The following is a 19035-nucleotide window of genomic DNA, read 5'->3' as shown; positions in this document are numbered from 1 at the left end:
AATAGCATTGATGCTTTAATGTTACCAGGGGATTGTCATTTAAAAGATGCTTTTGTTTCCGTATCCGTTCGCTAGCCCAGTTAGTAGTACATTAAATATTCTCATTACTCCGGGATTACTGAGTAGGAAACGATTCTTTTTCTTTTCCAGGATTACATTCCGTCACAGCAAGACATTCTGCTGGCCAGAAGGCCCACCAAAGGCATTCACGAGTACGACTTTGAAATTAAAAATGTCCCTTTCAAAATGGTTGATGTAGGTGGTCAGAGATCAGAAAGAAAACGTTGGTTTGAATGCTTCGACAGCGTGACATCAATACTTTTCCTTGTTTCCTCAAGTGAGTTTGACCAGGTGCTTATGGAAGATCGTCTGACCAATCGCCTGACAGAGTCTCTGAACATTTTTGAAACCATCGTCAATAACCGGGTTTTCAGCAACGTCTCCATAATTCTCTTCTTGAACAAGACAGATTTGCTTGAGGAGAAAGTGCAAATTGTGAGCATCAAAGACTATTTCTTAGAATTCGAAGGGGATCCCCACTGCTTAAGAGACGTCCAAAAATTCCTGGTGGAGTGTTTCCGGAACAAGCGGCGGGACCAGCAGCAGAAGCCCCTGTACCACCACTTCACCACAGCCATCAACACGGAGAACATCCGCCTCGTCTTCCGTGACGTGAAGGACACCATCCTTCACGACAACCTCAAGCAGCTCATGCTCCAGTGACGTACAGAAGACTCGCTGTCTTCGTACCTTTTTGTCTTTTTGATTGTTTTCGGTTTGTTTTGTTTCTTTAAAATAGAAGTTTACAACAGGAATTAGAAAAATCTTGATTCTGTGTTTAACTTCTTGGAAATCTTAGTCGTTCTTCTGCGGCCTTTGGTTGTGGCTGAGAGCCGCTGAGTAACACGGGGCCAATATCTGCTGAGGCTTGGCCTTGATCTCTTTCACTCCGGCTTCCATTGGAGTGGAGTCATTTCCTGCCAGACCTCAGACAAGGCATCCCTCAGGCTTTAAATTCTTCCACTTTTCAAACTGAATTCTCCTGTAGTGCCAAGTATAGAAGGTGTCCTTAATATTTGTAGGCCTGAGGTTGAGAATGTTCAGTTCTAGAACGAGTAAGATACCTTTTGTTCGCCCTGCAGGTAGCAGCCACACTTGTGCCCAGCTTTATGGTGACCTGTTTTGAAAGGGCCACTGGAAAATGTGTGATCTAAGGAATGGCGTTCTGTAGCTTCACCCAGATTCAGCCTTCACGGTTTTCTGATTGCTTATATACACAGCAGTTGTTTTGTTTTTTAAATTTCTGTGGTTTCTGAAGGCAATATTCTGGTGTGTTTAAAGTTTACATGAGGATCTCTGGTCTGATGGTAATGAACGCTCACAAATGGTCCAGGGGAGCACAAGGCAGGCGCATGCCATCCGTAGTGTTTTGATTAAAAGTCATGAGTGAAATGTTATTTGCCCTTTTCATATTTAAATATCATGTAATCAGTGTGCTATACGGGAAACCTTCTGGCCATAGCAGCAGCTAAAAACGTGCGAGAACCTGATAACAGGACGTCCTAAATAAATACACCCTTGCCCAAGAATATTATGTGTTTTACTCTCAGACTTTGAAATCCTGTCTCAGCTGATGTGGGTCCTTACGGTGGGATCACTGCTGCGCCATCACAGACATTGTCCTTTCGCTCTCCTGTCTGTTCCCATCAACTCCAGACGGTGGCATTTTTGGGCTTTTTTTTGTTTTTTGGAGCTTGCCAAGGGCAGTCTTTTCCTGCCACGCTATTCACTTCTATTGGAGATTCTCACTCATTCTTGGTGTGTCTCTGAAAGAGTGTGTGTGTTCGCAACATCATCGTTTACGAAATTCCAGCTTTCTTGAGGTACATTTTGAAGGTTTCAAGGATACTTTCAAGAATAAGTAGTAATTTTTTTAGTTCATACTGAAAGGTGATTACATTTGACCTCCTCCACCACTTACCAAATTAAAACGTACCCATGAAGTAGCTTTGCAATTACAGATACATTCATAGTGAACTCATCAGAGTGGCTGGTTTGCAGTACTAAAAATACTGCCCTGTAGGTTATGCGTAGTGTCAGAATTGGATTAGAGAAACAGATGTACAAGACTGGTGACAGTTTGGAAAGTCTGATGGCTTTTCTTCCTTTCCTGAAAATTGTGATTAAGACCGTGATATCTTTCACTTTACTGTATAGCTGACTGTGTTCTCAGGTATTTTATTGGCTAGAAAGTCCTTGAAAGATTGGTCAACATTCTGGATCACCCAGCCTTTCTAAGACAGTGGCTCTGGGTCTGTCTTGCTGTCTAGTAAGAATAGGGCTTTGCAGTGAACTGACCAGGGATTGTTCTCAATGTACCTGACTTTTCTTGCATTTGAAACTCCACCATCATTACCCCCATAACTGCCAGTGTTTTCGTGTCTTGGTTGACACCTGAGCTATTGACATGTAGCCCTACATCCTGATGCAGGCGTCCATAGTGCAGCAGAGTTCACGCACATCAGAATAGTTCTGTATCTATAGTGCTGCTTACCAAAAAGAGTGCATTGTTTAATCCACAGAGTTAGAACCATTTCAGGGCCGAGGAGTATCTGAGTATATGCACAGTAACGTGGAGACTTTGGGTGGAAGGTCTGTGTGTAAATTTAGCAAATGGTCCTATCGAATGGCCAAAGCATCATTTCACTCCAGTGTATGTATAAAGAGGAAGGTTACTCTCAGTTAAGTTATATTTCAGATCTGAAATACATGAACCATAAATACTGCCTGACAAGCACCATTTTGACTACCACAGAGAAATGTTAAAACACCAAATAGATAGGATATTACTTTGGGCATTTGAGATTTCCTTTCCTGACGTGTGTGAAGTCTCAAAGTCAGCTTTCTTTTAAAATAAAACCTAGCCTATATTTTGAGGCAGTAAATTACTTACATTTAATGGCAGGCTGGTTTAGACACTCAGTGGAACTTTAAGTTCCAATCTGAAGGCTTTAGTCCGCATGTTTTATATACTGTACTTTTAAACCGTTTGAAGGAGTCCTATACCTACAGCATGAAAACCAGACCCTTTTGAAACACCACTGTGTGAAGAGGGAGATGAGATTCAGTGACAAAGCTGAAAGGGAGCTCATAGTTTTGCCCTATGCCAGTGTCCCCCCAGTCTCTAAAAATGTAAGTTGGATTTAAAGCTGTTCAGTGTGTTTGATTTTCTAAGTCTTCATGGTTATGATTTGGAATAAAATGTGCCCAATTCTCTATTACATTCTCCTCTTAAGTCTGAGTGTCTTCTTGCTTATTAATTCTTAAGAAATGTCACACAAGTGTCTTCACTGATCTTGAAGAAATTTATAGTATACAGAGTTGCCTTATAAATCAAAGAACAGCACAGAGTTTTGCCTTGATTATCTTATAGGGAAGAGGTATTGTCAGACGTTTTCCTGAAGATCCAAATAATGTAATGCCTCTGTCAGATATTTTTAATAACCCGTATCATTGCTTGCTGCCAAATATATTGCATTGAAATCTTCTTCTCAATTGTATTGTCTGGAAAGGGCATTTGACAGCTAGATCACAGCAGCGACCAAAGAAGGCATCGTGGAGTGAACATGGTTTGGCTGTTTGGTTTGGTTTGAAGCTGCACTGGCGTGTATTTTACATGGTGAAGGTCCTCTGGTTAAACTCCCAAGGGAGTTTGTCGAGCGAGGTCCTTGTTCATTTGTTGGCAGTGGTCAGTATAAAGTAGAAGAAAGGAAGATTCCCTTAATACCAGAAGTGATTAGAAGTGTTGGTTCAGACTCACAAAAATCATATGCCCCAGAATTGTTTGTAAGCGGGAATGAGTAAATCTGAACTTCCAATGTATACCCCAATACTTGTATTTATGCTTTTGGTAAAATGTATTTTCAGCATTAGTACACATATCCGGTGTTATGCCTTATTTATGTGAAGAATAAAGTTACCAAGTTATGTTCTGTTATGTTCTGAAACTCAAATCACTATTTGAGAAACCCTCAAATTGGTGCTTTCATTATATAATGATACATTTAGACAAAACCCCAAACCAAGCCATTTGAAACAAGATTCTCTTCATTGCAATTTGTAGCAATGTTATTTCTGTATATGTAATGAGAAGGCTAAATACCAGTGTTAACTCTTAATTTCTTGTTTGAATCCATGAAATCGTGCCTGTAAAGCTCAGTCAAACATTTGTAATAAACTCCCTAATAAATCTAGAGACAGTCACTCTGTTACCTTTTCATTTCTTTTAGTTTTAATTGAGGGATCGAGAATAAATTTTGCATGTCTTTTTTCAGTTGGAAATCTGACTTTATCTCTCTTTCCCATCATTTCAGTACATAAAGTTACATTAATTACAGATGATCTGTCCATGTGTTTGTGCTGCTGGACAAGAAGTACTGTTTTTTTTTTCTTTTTTTTAGTGATAGGACACAGGTTGGCTCTTCAGTGTAGTAAACATGAGGAAGGGAGGGACTTGTACGTGAGTGGTGTGTACATGTCCCCCTGTTCCAAATAAAGCAAGTGATAGTACATACCCATTATTTTATGGTACGAGGTTAGGGCTTAATAAATTTATAGAGAGATTAAAGTATAAGTCTAAGCCGGACCATTTTAAACAAGTTGAACTTTATGGCCTTTTCAAGTACCATTGAGTTGATACTCACCTTAGGCTGATAAGTGATTATTAACATAATCTGAAGTACCAGTGTTTGTGCCACTAGCATTCTTCTGTCTGTACTTGAATGTATAGTTAGCATTTAAATAACTCTGTTCATTCTTGTGACATCTAGGTCTAACCATCTGATTTCAAATGCCAGAGCTCGTAGGGAACAAAGAAGTGTTAATGATAGGGCAGTCATTTCTGGGTTGATGAGAGATTCTGCGACCTTTCCAAAACCACATTACCTTTGATAATGAAAATGTCCAGATGGATGGAAGGAGGGACCCAGTACGCCTACATCATCAGTCAGTGACGGTCATGGTAGAAGTATGCTACTTACCTGTTCTCTGATTTGGGTTTGTCTTTGGAAAGCTCGTTTATAGTATTTCTTGCCATAGTAAAAGGGCTGCATTTGTTCTCAAATCATGCCTATTTGATGGCTCTAGGGAAAAAAACAGAGGGGGCAGGTAGGGGTTAATTCTTGGAAAGTATATGTAACAGTGCAACAGACGATACCATTTACCCTTTCTTTACCTCTTACTTGAAAGCAGAATCGCAAAATGTTTAAATGGCTTTACTAGTCTAAAGGTGGGGCTCATTTGCCACGGAAGCCTTATCAAAAAGTCTATTTCATAACAACCTCATAGATACTGTACCTAACAAAACATGATTTGTATTAGCTCTGTATGAAAGTATTTGTGGCTTAGGATTTTTTATACATATATCTTTTTATAACTTTCCCAGAACTGAGCACATTATCTGATACTGTTGTAAATTTTTTTTCTGTCAGTGCTTTAGTTCAGGATTGGCAATAAATTATTTCTACAGGAGGTCTGAAAGTGGAAAGAATGGTTTGATTTGATAAAATGAGTTGCTAGTCATCCAGGCTTTTTACTTTTGTACATATTTTGCAAAAATTTTGCCTCTTGCTATTAATATTTGCTTTGTAAAAATTACGGACGTTTAATAAACATTTATAAACTATTCCATACTATGATGTTATTTAAATCTGATTAAATGTCAAGTGTAAAGCAGACACTTAATATTTGAAAGCAGAGGTTTCACCCAGTGACTGAAAGCACAGAAATCGCTCTTTTGTCAGATCTCCAGCGATACTTTGACTTAATACTAGTCTGTAAACGTTTCCTCACTGAAGACGGAGATGCGGGCTTCAAGAACGTTCCCAAACACTTGTTTTGATGTGGGAATGGGGAACACCCCACTTTTCTCTCTGCTCCTCTTAAAATCGCTGAAATTGCCCTAGGGTGTCTCTGGGCTCACGGTTTGTCCACCTGCAGGAGTAATGCTGCTATGTCTTTTGTCATCAAAATAGCGTTTTAAAAACAAACCAACATGTTACACTCCTTGTTTCAAGAAGCTTTAAGATGATGATTTACAGAAAAATTGCAAAGATAGTAGTTTCCCTGTACTCCACACTGTTGGCAACAGTTTCCCCATTTACCGTCTTGCATCGTACTAATTAACATCTTGCATTATACTAATTCACCATATTGGTTCAAAATTAATGAACCAATATTGGTAATTTATCCTTAAGCCCATACTGTATTCAGGTTTCCTTAGTTTTTCCCTGTTGCCCCTTTCTGTTCCAGAATCCCTCCAGGACACCGTCTTACACTGATTTGTCCTGTCTGTCTGAGCTCCTCTCAGCTATTACAGTTGCCCAGGCTTTCCTTGTTTTTGATGACCTCGGCTGTTTTGAGGAGGAGGAGTGCTGGTCAGGTATTTTGTAGGTTGTCCGTCCGTTGGGATCAGCCTGGTATCTTCCTTGTGATCAGACTGGATTCTGTGTGTGGGGACCACAGGGGTAAAATTACCACTCTCGTGAAATCACGTCGCTCGTCTTTTCCCTTGGCAACTTCAGCCGAATTAGAAGTTGTTGAGTAACTTTTGGTATGTTTATACCTTTTCTTTAAGTGGCGTTTATGGGAAGCTGAGCATGTACTTTTCTTCCCCAAAGCAGAATGAAGGGCCTTTTCCCACAATCAGAATTGCAAAGCAGGTGTGAATAAATGTTCAGTGGTGATGGCTGTAATCCAGGACTGGTTGCTTCCAGGCCTTTCTGGCAAAATAAAAATTGTGTCCAAGTCCTGACCTTTACAGTGAGATTTCACTGTTGGTCCCAAGAAAAACTGAGATAGAAAAATTGGGGCTTAGAGATGTTTACAAATCTACAAATACCTACAAATTTCTAGATTGGAAACAGGTCATTAGATTAGCCTTCGTTAGACTTAAGATCTTTTAAAGTGGAAACTAAACTCACTTGCATTTGAATCCCCCAAAGGAAACCAAGAAGTCTTTACCAAAAAAAAAAAAAAAAGAAAAACAAACCTTTTCTTAGGCTATTGTTAGAACGAGAGAATATTGATTTGTCGGCGGAAACAGCTAAAAAACTATTGTCCACTGAAGTGCTGGGCCCCATCACAGAGCCTTGGCATGAGATGCTCTCAAAATGACCTGTTCCGTTGCCCACAATGTGGGTTGTTGAAAGAGAAAAGAGCCTTTGGTCTCTTGAGAATGCAGGAAACCCGCAGTTCATAGGTTAAACCAGAGGTTTGTTTGGTGACGGGAAATTTGGCAAATCCTCAGAAAAGGAATGACTTGGGCATTGTTTTAAAAGACACATTGTAACTTTCCCTCAGAAGTGAGCGGGGCCCCTGGAATACAGCATCGCAGCTAGAGGAAGGGGTATCTGCCGAGCACTGTCACCTACACTTCCCGAGTGTCCATTTTCCGAGGCCACCAAGATGACAAAGGGCTCAGACAAGGGTTCCATACAAAGTAACTCTTCAGGGCAGAGGGTTAATCTTCTGTGCTGGCCCCAAGGATACAGAGGGAAGTTATGTCCAGAGTGAACATTTATACTGAGTGGAGGAGTGTGTTGATTTATCTTTTCCCCGTGAAGGTACATGATAGGAAAACAAGCAACAAAGTCTTTTTAAAAGTCGATCATTCTTTTGTAATTAAGTCCACGGCCTTGACTTGGGGCTTGATTTTCCTCCCCCGTCAAACGTGGAAGAAGAGAGACTTAACTCTTAAGATGCCACGAGGTCAAACACCACTGACCTCGGGAGAGGAAAAGTAGAGTTGTTTTCTTTTTCTATTATTCTCCGTGGAAAATCCCAGTGCTTGTCGACTTGGAGATTTAAATCACTGGTTTCATTTAAGGCCAGAATGAGTATATCGAAACTTTATCCCAAAAGGAAGAGCGTCACAGCACCCAGGGCTCAGCAGTACTGATGAAATTCCACATTCGAGCTAGCGTTGTCCGGGCTGCCCTCGCATTTCTGCAGCAGGTGATAGTTTGGGGGAAGATGCTATAAATCAAGGTAAAGGAGGATGACATTCCAGACCAAGGGTGGATGCCCAACTTTATGGCGATAATGAGCGTCAGTGTAACACAGGTGCACTGGACAGCATAGCCCTCTCCAAAGTGCATGGAACAGAATCATGTTCAAACACCTGTCCAACATTCAAGGCGTCAACCTCCCTCTCCAGCCAGCCTGCCCTTCCAGTTTCCTTCACACCAGCTGAACTAGGTAGCTGTTTTCCCCACGTCTCGCCTCTCTGGTTCTCTTGGCCATGGGCCAAGTCCTGCTCACCCTTTAAGGCCTCACTCTGAGGAGGATGGCGGGATGACTACCACCCCGAGGCTGGAGCAGTTTCTTCCTCTGTGTGCGCCTCCCATCCTACCCCTCTCCCAGGGCACTTACTGTAGAGCGATTTACGTTCACGTCTTAATGCTTCTGCTCGACGGTGACACGAATCCGACATTGTTACACAGATGCTTTTGCTAAGCTCCCCGTGTGCCCGGCTGACACGTCTGACTGTTCCCAAGAGGCACCGACACAGGGTCTCCTCCTTAGGAGACTCACAGTCCAGTTGTGACGGGAGCCTGAGTGGAACCAGCCTGAGGAGGGGTGGAGAGAACGTGTCCCTACTGTGTGGACAAGTGGCCCTTGAGTGCACGGTCACTAACTTAAGGAGTTTAAGATTAGACCAATTATCTGGGAAATAAGGAGCTTGAGCTCAATGGTTTCTGTTCTTTACTACTTTCAGATTCTTGAAAGCCTTCTAGAATATTCCCACTTGCAACAAAAATTGTTCATAGCGTAATATAGTCTATAATACAAAATTCCAGGAATTCCCTGGTGACCCAGTGGTTAGGACTCGGGGCTTTCACTGTCGAGGGCGCAGGTTCAATCCCTGGCCGGAGAACTAAGATCCCGCAAGCCACTCGGCGAGGCCAAAAATAATAATGATAATACAAAATTCCTATGATAAGGTCTTCAAATTTTCCTGAAAAAAAAAAAGTAAAGAGAGGGACTTTATGGGGAAAATTTTAAGTATGTGTCTTTGAGGACCCTAAGGGGAACTCAGTAGGTTTTTGGAAAAGTGACCCCCCCCACCCCGTGTGTTGTTATTTTTTTCCTGCACTCTTTTCCTCATGGGGAATGTCCTTGTAACAGGCCATAGATATTCAAGAGTGTGCTGTTAGTCTTTCTGAGGTGTTGAAAGTCTGGATCTGATAGCCTCCAAAACTCACTGGAGTGTTCAGATGTGTGAAGGTCAGATTCATTCATTTTATGGTCATTATCTTAGTTCAGCCTGCTATAAAAAGTACCATAGACTGGGTGGCTTACAAACCACAGAAATACATTTCTTAGAGCTTGGGAGGCTGGGGGTCGGAGACCAGGGTTTGAGCAGAATCAGGTTCCAGGGAGAGCCCTCTTCTGGTTTGCAGACTTATCCTCACTTAGCTGGCCTCTTCCAAGGGCACTAATCCATTCATCAGGGCTCCACCCTCATGACCTAATCGCCTCCCGAAGGTCTCACCTCCAAATACCATCACATGGGGATTAGGGCTCTGACAAATGAACTTGGAGGGGATGTATTCAGTCCATAACAGTCATCATCAGGATTGGTTTCAATCCAGCTTGATTTCTGCCTTTTTTTCCCTCTAAGAAGGACCTGTTTTTTGTTTGTTTTCAGTGGATCAGTGCAGGGGTAAGAATCCAGCAGCTCCTGAGTATCTTCTGTCTAACACCTTTTTTTGGTATAAACTTCCTCCATATAATACCAAAAACTTTTGGTAAAAAGAAAAAAAATCTCGCCAATCTTACTAGGCTATCACAGCCACTGTAAATAATTTTAATGGCTCTGTCTAGTCAGTTTTCCCTATATATGATTCATTAACATGTCATTAGCTTAAGTCTCAATGATAACTGTTATATTTTTTATTTTTAAAAAATTTTATTTATTTATTTATTTTTGGCTGCGTTGGGTCTTTGTTGCTGGCGTGGGCTTTCTCTAGTTGCGGCGAGCGGGGGCTACTCTTCGTTGCGGTGCACGGGCTTCTCATCGCGGTGGCTTCTCTTGTTGTGGAGCGTGGGCTCTAGGCGCGCAGGCTTCAGTAGTTGTGGCACGCGGGCTTCAGCAGTTGTGGTGCACGGGCTTAGTTGCTCCATGACACGTGGGATCTTCCCGGACCAGGGCTCGAACCCGTGTCCCCTACATTGGTGGGGAAAGGTGGGGAGTTTGAGGTCTCAGAGCCCCCCAGCAGGAGAGCAGCCCAAAACAGATAAGGCAGATTGGGGAGGATGCTGTGATCCAGGAGATTAGGACACTGGGACCTGGATGCCTCAAAGGAGTTAGGAAGATGGAAAAGAAAGTTAACCTGTGTTTAAACTGTGCGCAGAGCCAGGGCTCTATGGGGAGAGCAGGAGCTGACTTGTTTTCTCTCTCCTGCACTGCAGACAACCTGCCCTCAAAAACTCACAGCCGGGCTTCCCTGGTGGCACAGTGGTTGAGAGTCTGCCTGCCGATGCAGGGGACACGGGTTCGTGCCCCGGTCCGGGAAGATCCCACATGCCGCGGAGCGGCTGGGCCCGTAAGCCATGGCCGCTGAGCCTGCGCGTCCAGAGCCTGGGCTCCACAACGGGAGAGGCCACAACAGTGAGAGGCCCGCGTACCGCAAAAAGAAAAAAAAAAAAAAAAAAACACCTCACAGCCCAGGTACAGCGGGGGTTGGGCTGTGTAGTGAAGCTGAGAACCCAGGCACTCTGGGAAGACAGTTTCTAGGGGAAACACATCCTGCATCCCAAACACCCAGCTTATAAATGATCTTCTGGATCCTGTCCTACTTGCAAACCAAGGCTTGATTTGCCTGTAATGGGCCAGCTCCGGCAGTGCCAAGGGAGAGAGGCCATTAGCAGAAATGAGAAGCAAACTAAAATCTTCTAGTCCATTAGGTTAAAAGGGGATTTTTCTAACTTTTATTATTTATGATTTGTGACTTCGGTTACTGTTTCCCGGAACAAACAGAATGTTACAGTTCTACTTCAACTTGCTGGAGCAAATAGATGCTTATCATCAATGTCACTGCAAATTGCGAAGCAGTCCGTCAGCACGGCCTTCGGCGCTGTGGCCTCTTTGTGTAGTTCTTTGATGTCTTGTCAGGCAAGTCATTTTCTGAGCCTCAGATAGTTTCCAAAAAGCTGCCACAATCGTGTGTGTGTGTGTGTGTGTGCGCATGCACGCACATGTATACACACAAATGTGTGTCTATATCTATCTTGCAAATGAACATAGTAAACTCAGTGAAATGAGCAAACGCAGACTTTGGTTTTTACTTTAAGAACGTCACTCCCTGAAAAATAGGAATTGGGATCCCAAGGATCTCCTGTGGGTGGCATTGAGGACTCCGTGGGTGGGAGCTAAGAAAGTGAACAGGAGGGGAGGAAGAAAGGCCGGGTCCAGTGACCTCGGGACCCCTGGAGGGTGCTGCGATCCCACTCCCACCCTGGCCACCCCACCCACTGCCCCGGCCTCTGCTGAAGGCGGTCGCACAGTCTCCGTGCTGGAGCTGCATCTGAAATTTACAGTTTTTCTTTCACGTTCCCCTTTTTCAGTCTCCAAGAAGGTGGGGGGGAGGGGATGAATGAGACACAAACGAAAGAGGAAGTGTCTCAGCACTAAGGAGACATCCAACACCCCACTCGACCAGTGACCTCGGTGGAAATACTGAGGACATCCTCTGTGTCCTCTTAGGCCTTCTGGGAGCGAGGGCAGCTGCTACCCAGAAGCAACCAGCTTCCTCCTGGCCAGGTCATCGGCGTCACCTGCCTGGAGGTAGAAGAAACTCTGGGGGAGGGTGCGTGGGGCATTGGGGCCGGATGTGCCCGAGGCGGGGAGGCCTCCCGGCCCCCGTGTGACCCTCAAGGCTTCTTCCCTACGAGCTGCAATCCACTGAGCTCCCGACGTGGGGAAACCAGGCTGTGCCCATGGAGGTACCATCCGAGGGGGACCATGAGTCCAGCTCGTTCTCCAAGTCAGACAGCTGCCCCCGCCATGAGGGCAGCTGGTGCTAACTCAGGGACAGGGGAGGACTGACAGCCTCTGAGGGAGAGGACAGATGTGAAGATGGAGGGCAAAGGCTGGTGCAGAGGAAACAGGAAAGAGGGCATCGCCAGGGTGATGCTTGAGTGGTGAGAAAGCACACATTTCTTATGCCACGTAAAAATACATTTCTACTGGAGTCCACGTCACGAAAGACAGTGGTGAGACGTGCTTAGAATAGAAACATTCGAAAGGACAGGAGAGTACACAAAGGAAGAGAATCACTTGAGAAATCACAGAGAAATCACAGAGAAATAACCTGGGTGAACATCACAGAGAAATCACAGAGAAATCACAGAGAAATAACCTGGGTGAACATTGGCTGAACCTTCAGACGTTTTCGTGCCATGCGTTTTTCAACATAATTGCGATCATCCGGGACCTCCCAACTGGTACAGACTGGCTTTTCAATCCATTTCTTTCTTTTTCCAGAAAGAATTCTCTGCCTCTGAGGATGTGTATCACAGCATTGTTTATAATCCGGAAAACCTGAAAAGCCCATGTTCATCGTTAGTGTTTCAGTCAAGCAGTTATAGTCTCCCAGTAAAATAGAAGCAGTCATTAAAAAGATTGATCTCATGCTGTGATTCACATAGAAGGATGTTGCCAAGACCTGGCTGAATTTTTTAAAAAGTTTTCAAAACAGTATATATCACTTGAGCCCATTCATATAAAAACGTGGGTGTCTGTGTGTGTAAGGATGTTTGCCAAAATTTTAATAATGGTTCTCTCCAGAAGGAGGGCTGTCTGGCTGTTTACTTTATATATTTTTTGTACCATTTACATATTTTTTGCAAGGAACATTTACTAATTTTATGTTTTTTAAAACTATTCATTTTGAGAAAAAAAATTAGGTAAATCTATACTTACTGATATCAAATATATCCACTATAAAGTGAGTGAGGGAATTCCCTGGTGGTCTAGTGGTTAGGACTCGGGGCTTTCACTGCCATGGGCCTAGGTTCAATCCCTGGTCAGGGAACAGAGATCCCACAAGCCATGCGGCACAGCCAATCAATCAATCAATCAATCAATCAATCAATAAAAAGTGAGTGAAAGTGAGAGGAGATAGAAAACCTATACACAATACGGTACCATTTTGGTATTTAACATTTCTATACACAAGTTGGCATATTTTATATATATAATCTGCGAGTACAAAAATATATACATTACAAAGGTTAAGTATGAAATTTACATATCCACTTTACACGTATATAAAAGCAAGTTGTTGTTTTTTTCAAATAAATTTATTTATTTTTGGCTGCATTGGGTCTTCGTTGCAGTGCGCAGGCTTCTCATTGCGGTGGCTTCTTCTTGCGGAGCACGGGTTCTAGGCGCACGGGCTCATTAGCTGTGGCTTGCGGGCTCTAGAGCGCAGGCTCGGAGTTGTGGCGCACGGGCTTAGTTGTTCCGTGGCATGTGGGATCTTCCCAGACCAGGGCCCGAACCCGTGTCCCCTGCGTTGGCAGGCGGATTCTTAACCACTGTGCCACCAGGGAAATCCCTAAGAGCAAGTTTAAAAACTTGTTATGGTGGGTGCTTTTTTATAAAATCATGACACTGTGTTATATCTTAAACAGTAACGATATTTCCGTTGTGAGGGTGGGCAGTATTTCAGGCTGAGTCTTGGAGGAGGACTGGCCAGTGCAGGACAGCCCGGAGTGAGGGAACAGCACGTCCCCAAGGAAGGCACAAAGTCACAACAAAGCGGGTGCGTTTGTCAGCCTATCGCCCCTGGCATCTGAAACCACGGAGCTCTCCCTCCTTCTGAAATTTCCTCCTGGCTTTTCTGGGTCACTGTCTTCTCTGGGCTGCAGTGGCTCCAGTCAACCACACAGGCACTTGGGGCCCTGAGGGAATGAGGCACTGGACAGTGACCTTGGTTGTGTCGGGCAGGGACTCTGTAGAGAGCACGAGGATTCAACCGACCTCGTTCATAATCTCCTGGAGGCTCAGGCCTGGGCACCACGGGAGAGAGAACCTAGAATCTGGGTCAGTGGACTTGGGCTCAAGGTGAGACATCCCCGCCTCCCCGCCATGGCCTGTCTCAGATGAAATACACTACCTCTCTGAACCTCAGGGTCATTATCCATAAAATGGGACAATACGAACCTTACCCCATAGGGTTGCTGAGAAGGTAGTATCCAAAGAAGCTGATTCCAGGAAGGACAGACAGCCTGAAAAAAGCCCAAAGGCCAAAACGCCAAGCCCTGACATTTCAACAGGTCAGGTTTTGCTAAAAACCCATGCTCACGAAAAGTCCTTGTGATACATTCTCGTGGTCAGACGTGTCAGTCACAGGTTCTAATTACGGAAACTCTCTGACAAAACAGCCTGTTGACATGAGTCACCGGGTGGTTTAAGTCTCAAGGCCAAGGTCTCTCCTAAGAATGGGTTGCAGACATGTACATTCTTGGGAAAAGACAGCAGTGGTTTGGAATCATTTTCATCCAGGAGGATGAATTTACAGTCCAGAAAGTAACAGCCTTCTGAAACACCAGGTGGTGAATATAAAGTCCCAGGGTCTCCGTCCTCCGACTTTCCTGAATTTCCTTCTCTCGTATTTGCTTCCGTTTGGAGTCCTTTCTTTTACGTACACACCTCTGTTGATTCAGGATCCGGCCTGGTAACCTGGGTAAATTACTTCACATGGCAGTTCAGATAACTTCAGTCCACTTGTAAAGCACAGATGGGAGAAGAGTCTACTTAAAGTCGGGGACTCCACGAAGGGACCTCAGAAAGGAATCGGCTTTGGTCGATGGGCCTAGGTGGGAAAGGGCGTGAGAACGTCACTTTCTCTCAACGGCGAAAATGTCTCCTTCCTAAATGTTTGCATCTCCTCCCTGGAAGCTTCTTGAGCTTGTTTTCCGAATGGTCATCATGTTGGATCGCACTGAAGGCTCTTCTCTGCCGGATTCTGTGGCCTGGCTGTTAGAAGCACAGACGTAGAAGATTCCCCAAGATCTGGCTACATTTTCTTTTAAAGTTTCAAACAGTGTGTGTGTGTGTGTGTGTGTGTGTGTGTATATATATATATATATATATATACACACACACATATATATAACTTGAGCTTACTTATGTAAAAACGTGGGTGTACCTGTGTTTCAAGTTGTTTGCCAAAAAAGAAGCAAACTCACAGGTCTAGAGAACAAACTAGTGGTTTCCAGTGGGCTCTGGGAGGAGGGGCCATATAAGGGTGCGGGAGTGAGAGATGCAGCCTATTGGGTGTAAGACAGGCTCAAGGATGTATGTACAACACGGGGAGTATAGCCAATATTTTGTAATAACTGTAAATGGAAAGACCTTTCAAAATTGTATTAAAAAATTTGAAAATTGTCCTAAAAACATGTTGGCCAGAATGTTAATAATGGTTAGTAACCACGGGAAGCAGCCACGGGTTTAAGCCCCAGCTGTACCCCTTGTGAGGGGTTACGAAACCTCTCTATTTCTTTGTCTCTGAAGCTGGATAGAGAGTTAGTGTGACGATTACGGGGCATAAAGGAGGCACTCCGTCAATGCTGCCCTTGGACCTTGAAGAAACGGGTGCTGCCCTCGGCTGTAGCAGAGACCCAGAAAACAGAGGGCACTAGTTGAAGTAAAACACGACTTACTGACATTGGATGTCCCATGGGGGTGACCCGGCGCGTGGAGAATGGGTCAGAGTCAAGTTCACAGAGAGAATGGGGCGGAAAAAAAACCAATGTCATTTAGCTGCCTCCCTCAGAGGTCATAGTTCCCAGGTCAGCACATTCACTCCCCACGAGGCACAAGAAGCCAAATTCTAACAATTCTTCCTGGGAAACCCGGGGAATCCGTTGGACGACCCCAGTGGCCCCTGCCACCCAGAGACATGAGGGATCAGAGCCTCCCCGGACCTCAAAGTTGATTCTCCTGGACAAACTTGGAGACAGTGACCAAAGCTTGTCTCTTTGACCCTCCACTTTCTGACTGGCCCATTCCTAAGCTATGTTACAAGAGAAGGTTTAAAGTGCTTTTGTCAATATGCTTTTCTTGTATTCTCCAATTACATCGTCTTGCTGAAGGACCCAACGCTGACTTCTTAAGGTGACGACTTTGCTCGAATCTGCGCGTGTTAGTTTCATACGTGAACTCTCCAGGTAGGGTTGCCAGATACGAGACAGGGTTCCCAGTTACATTTGAGTTTCAGATCAACAGTGAATAATTTTTCATGTATGAGTATGTCCCAAATATTGGATGGGACGTACTCAGACTAAAAGATTATTTGTTGCTGCTCTGAAATTCTAATGAACTGGGCATCCTGTCTTTTTCTTTGCTGTATATATCTGGCAACTCCCTGTCCATGGGAGATCTTATTTCCTTCCACCCAAGTACTAGCCAGGCCCGACCCTGCTTAGCTTCTGAGATCAGAAGAGCTTGGGCTGGACATATGCAGGGTGGTATGGCTGTAGGCAATCCTACTCCTGGGCATATACCTGGAGAAAACCATAATTCAAAAAGATACATGCACCCCAGTGTTCAATGTAGCCCTATTTACCATAGCCAAGACATGGAAGCAACCTAATGTCCATCGACACATGAAAAATAAAGAAGATATGGTAATATATACAATGGAATACTACTCAGCCATGAAAAAGAATGAAATAATGGCATTTGCGGCAACGTGGATGGACCTAGAGATTGTCATACTAAGTGAAGTAAGTCAGACAGAGAAAGACAAATATCGCATGATATCACTTATATGTGGAATCTAAAAAAAAGATATAAAAGAACTTATTTACAAAACAGAAGCAGACTCACAGACATAGAAAACAAACACATGGTTATGGAAGGGGAAGTGGGGGGATACATCAGAAGCTTGGGATTAACAGATACGCAGATAATAATAGATTGTTATTATCTATATATAAAATAGATAATCAACAAGGACCTACTGTATAGCACAGAGAACTCTGCTCAATATTTTGTAATAACCTGTATGGAAAAAGACTCTGAAAAAGAATGGATACATGTATATTTATAACTGATTCACTTTGCTGTACACCTGAAACTAGCACAACATTGTCAATCAACTATACCCCAATATAAAATAAAAATTAAAAATAAAACAAACAAATAAAAATCTTATTTCCCTGTTTCCAAATTCTTGGAGGGGGTGACCTGGGGGATGCTTCTATAACATATACACAGTCCTGCAAAGGTAAGCATGGTCATTCTTTATGCACAAAGACACATTTCCACACAAACAGCAAGTATCTCCCCATGCGAGGCACGGCTTTGCTGGGCGGCTCCAGGAAAGAAGAGGCTGGTAGATCACAGTCTTTGCCGTCAGGGAGCTCGCAGAGTAGACCATAGTGCAGTTAACCGCAAAAACCAGAGCAGAGCACAAGAGCCCTGCGGAGGTCTCCACGCCTTCCCAGTTCAGGGGAGAGGACATGGCATTGGCTTGATGGGGCCATATGGAGAAAGACTCCTTGTTGGGGTGGCATTTAGATGCTCCTCGATGTCACTGAGTGGAAGGAGTGACTTAAATGCATGCAAAGTCGAGGGAGAACTTCATGCATACTTGGTGGCTTCTTTGGGCAGAATGTAGATGACATCAAGAGACAAAGAAGGGGAAGTAAGTCTGGAAAGAGGAGGTGAGGTTCAAGAACCACAGAAAAGAAGCCAAGGAAAGAACCCAGAGTCACCCCAACTTTTTGTGCGTATACTTTTCAAATAAGGAAGTATTCCCAAATGTTCTCTTGGGAGAGGAGGAGGTGGGGGCTTACCTAGTCCTTCGAGGAGAAGGTTTCATCCCATTGAGAGTGAGTTCCTTTCACAAAAGGTTGCTTCTGTGGGTGAACTCATTCCTGGGGTCCAGCGAAAGGTATGAGAGAGAATCAGGTCTGGCCAAGTGACGTCTAAGCAAAGGTGGCCGTGGAAGACCACATGGATATCGCTTGCTTGACAGATTAGATACAGTCCAGAGAAGCTGTCCAGGAAATGAATTTCTGAAAAGTAAATTTATTTCCCAATTTTTCAATTAAAAAACGAGCATCCTGGGCTCTCAAACCTAATTTGCTCATTTCTTATGTGACCTTTAATTTAGCAAGTGTGTGAGCTGAAAACCCTGGTGAGACTCAGTTTTCTCATCTGTAAAATGGGAGTGTGGCCCAAATCACTATGTTTTCCTCCAATTGACCCAAAAGAAAGCTCTTGGTGAGGGAGGGGTTGGCAGGACAACAGTCCCGCTCAGAGGGCCCCAGGGCACCTGCAGTTCCCTTAGTCCCTTCTTGATAAGACAGTGTGGATGAAGCAAGTCCTAGGAGCAAGCCAGCCCACAGGAAGTGTACTGAGGGGGAGAACAGCCCCCCATCGCAGAAGAATTAGGCTGCACCTGGAAAGATAAGGCACGTAGAGTGCTTGTGACAGTGAACACTACAGGCCTGCAGTGGACCACACCTCCTAGTATTCATGGCCTCTTGATGTGCAAGGTACCCATCCTTGAATCTGGGCTGCTTCAAGCAATAGAACGGGACAGGGGTGACTCTGTGCTGGCTCTAGGCCAACATCTTAAGGAAGCTCGGGGGATTCTGCTCTTGCTCTCTCGGGAGACCTGAGCTACCACATAGCCTGCACCCTGTATCCTGTTGGAGAGGCCACGTGGAGAGGGAGAGGCCCTGGGCTCCGTGGAGAACCGAGGACCCAGCCGGACCCAGTTTGTCCCTGTTACAGGCCACCCTGCCACCCCTCGCATGTCCCCACCCACCTCCACTCCTGGGTCACCTGACACGGGAGCGGAGACAACACCTCAGACGTTCCACCCAGACAGAGACCAGCCACCCCGTGCCCTTGTTTAAATTCTCGACCCACAGGTGTGTGAGCAAATGGCATCGCCGCCATTTTCAGCTCTGATGTTCTGGGTGCAGCACTGGGTCATGAAACCCCACACT

The 19035-nt window shown here is 44.4% G+C and overlaps 1 protein-coding gene across 1 annotated transcript in view; it reads left to right on the top strand.

Annotated features, from left to right (window-relative positions):
- Nucleotides 1–4263, top strand: part of GNA13 (G protein subunit alpha 13) — a 39625-nt gene extending 35362 nt beyond the window's left edge. The window contains exon 4 of the mRNA XM_079903846.1: nucleotides 151–4263. Coding sequence (XP_079759972.1) covers nucleotides 151–723 — 573 coding nt within the window. The 3' untranslated portion in view covers nucleotides 724–4263. The remainder of the gene's footprint in view (nucleotides 1–150) is intronic.
- The last annotated feature ends 14772 nt before the right edge of the window (nucleotides 4264–19035 follow it).

The sequence above is a fragment of the Stenella coeruleoalba genome, assembly GCF_951394435.1.
Source record: "Stenella coeruleoalba genome assembly, chromosome: 19".
Classification (NCBI taxonomy): Eukaryota; Metazoa; Chordata; class Mammalia; order Artiodactyla; family Delphinidae; genus Stenella; species Stenella coeruleoalba.
Note: the sequence above shows the minus strand (reverse complement) of the source record. Positions and strands in the feature narration are given on the sequence as shown.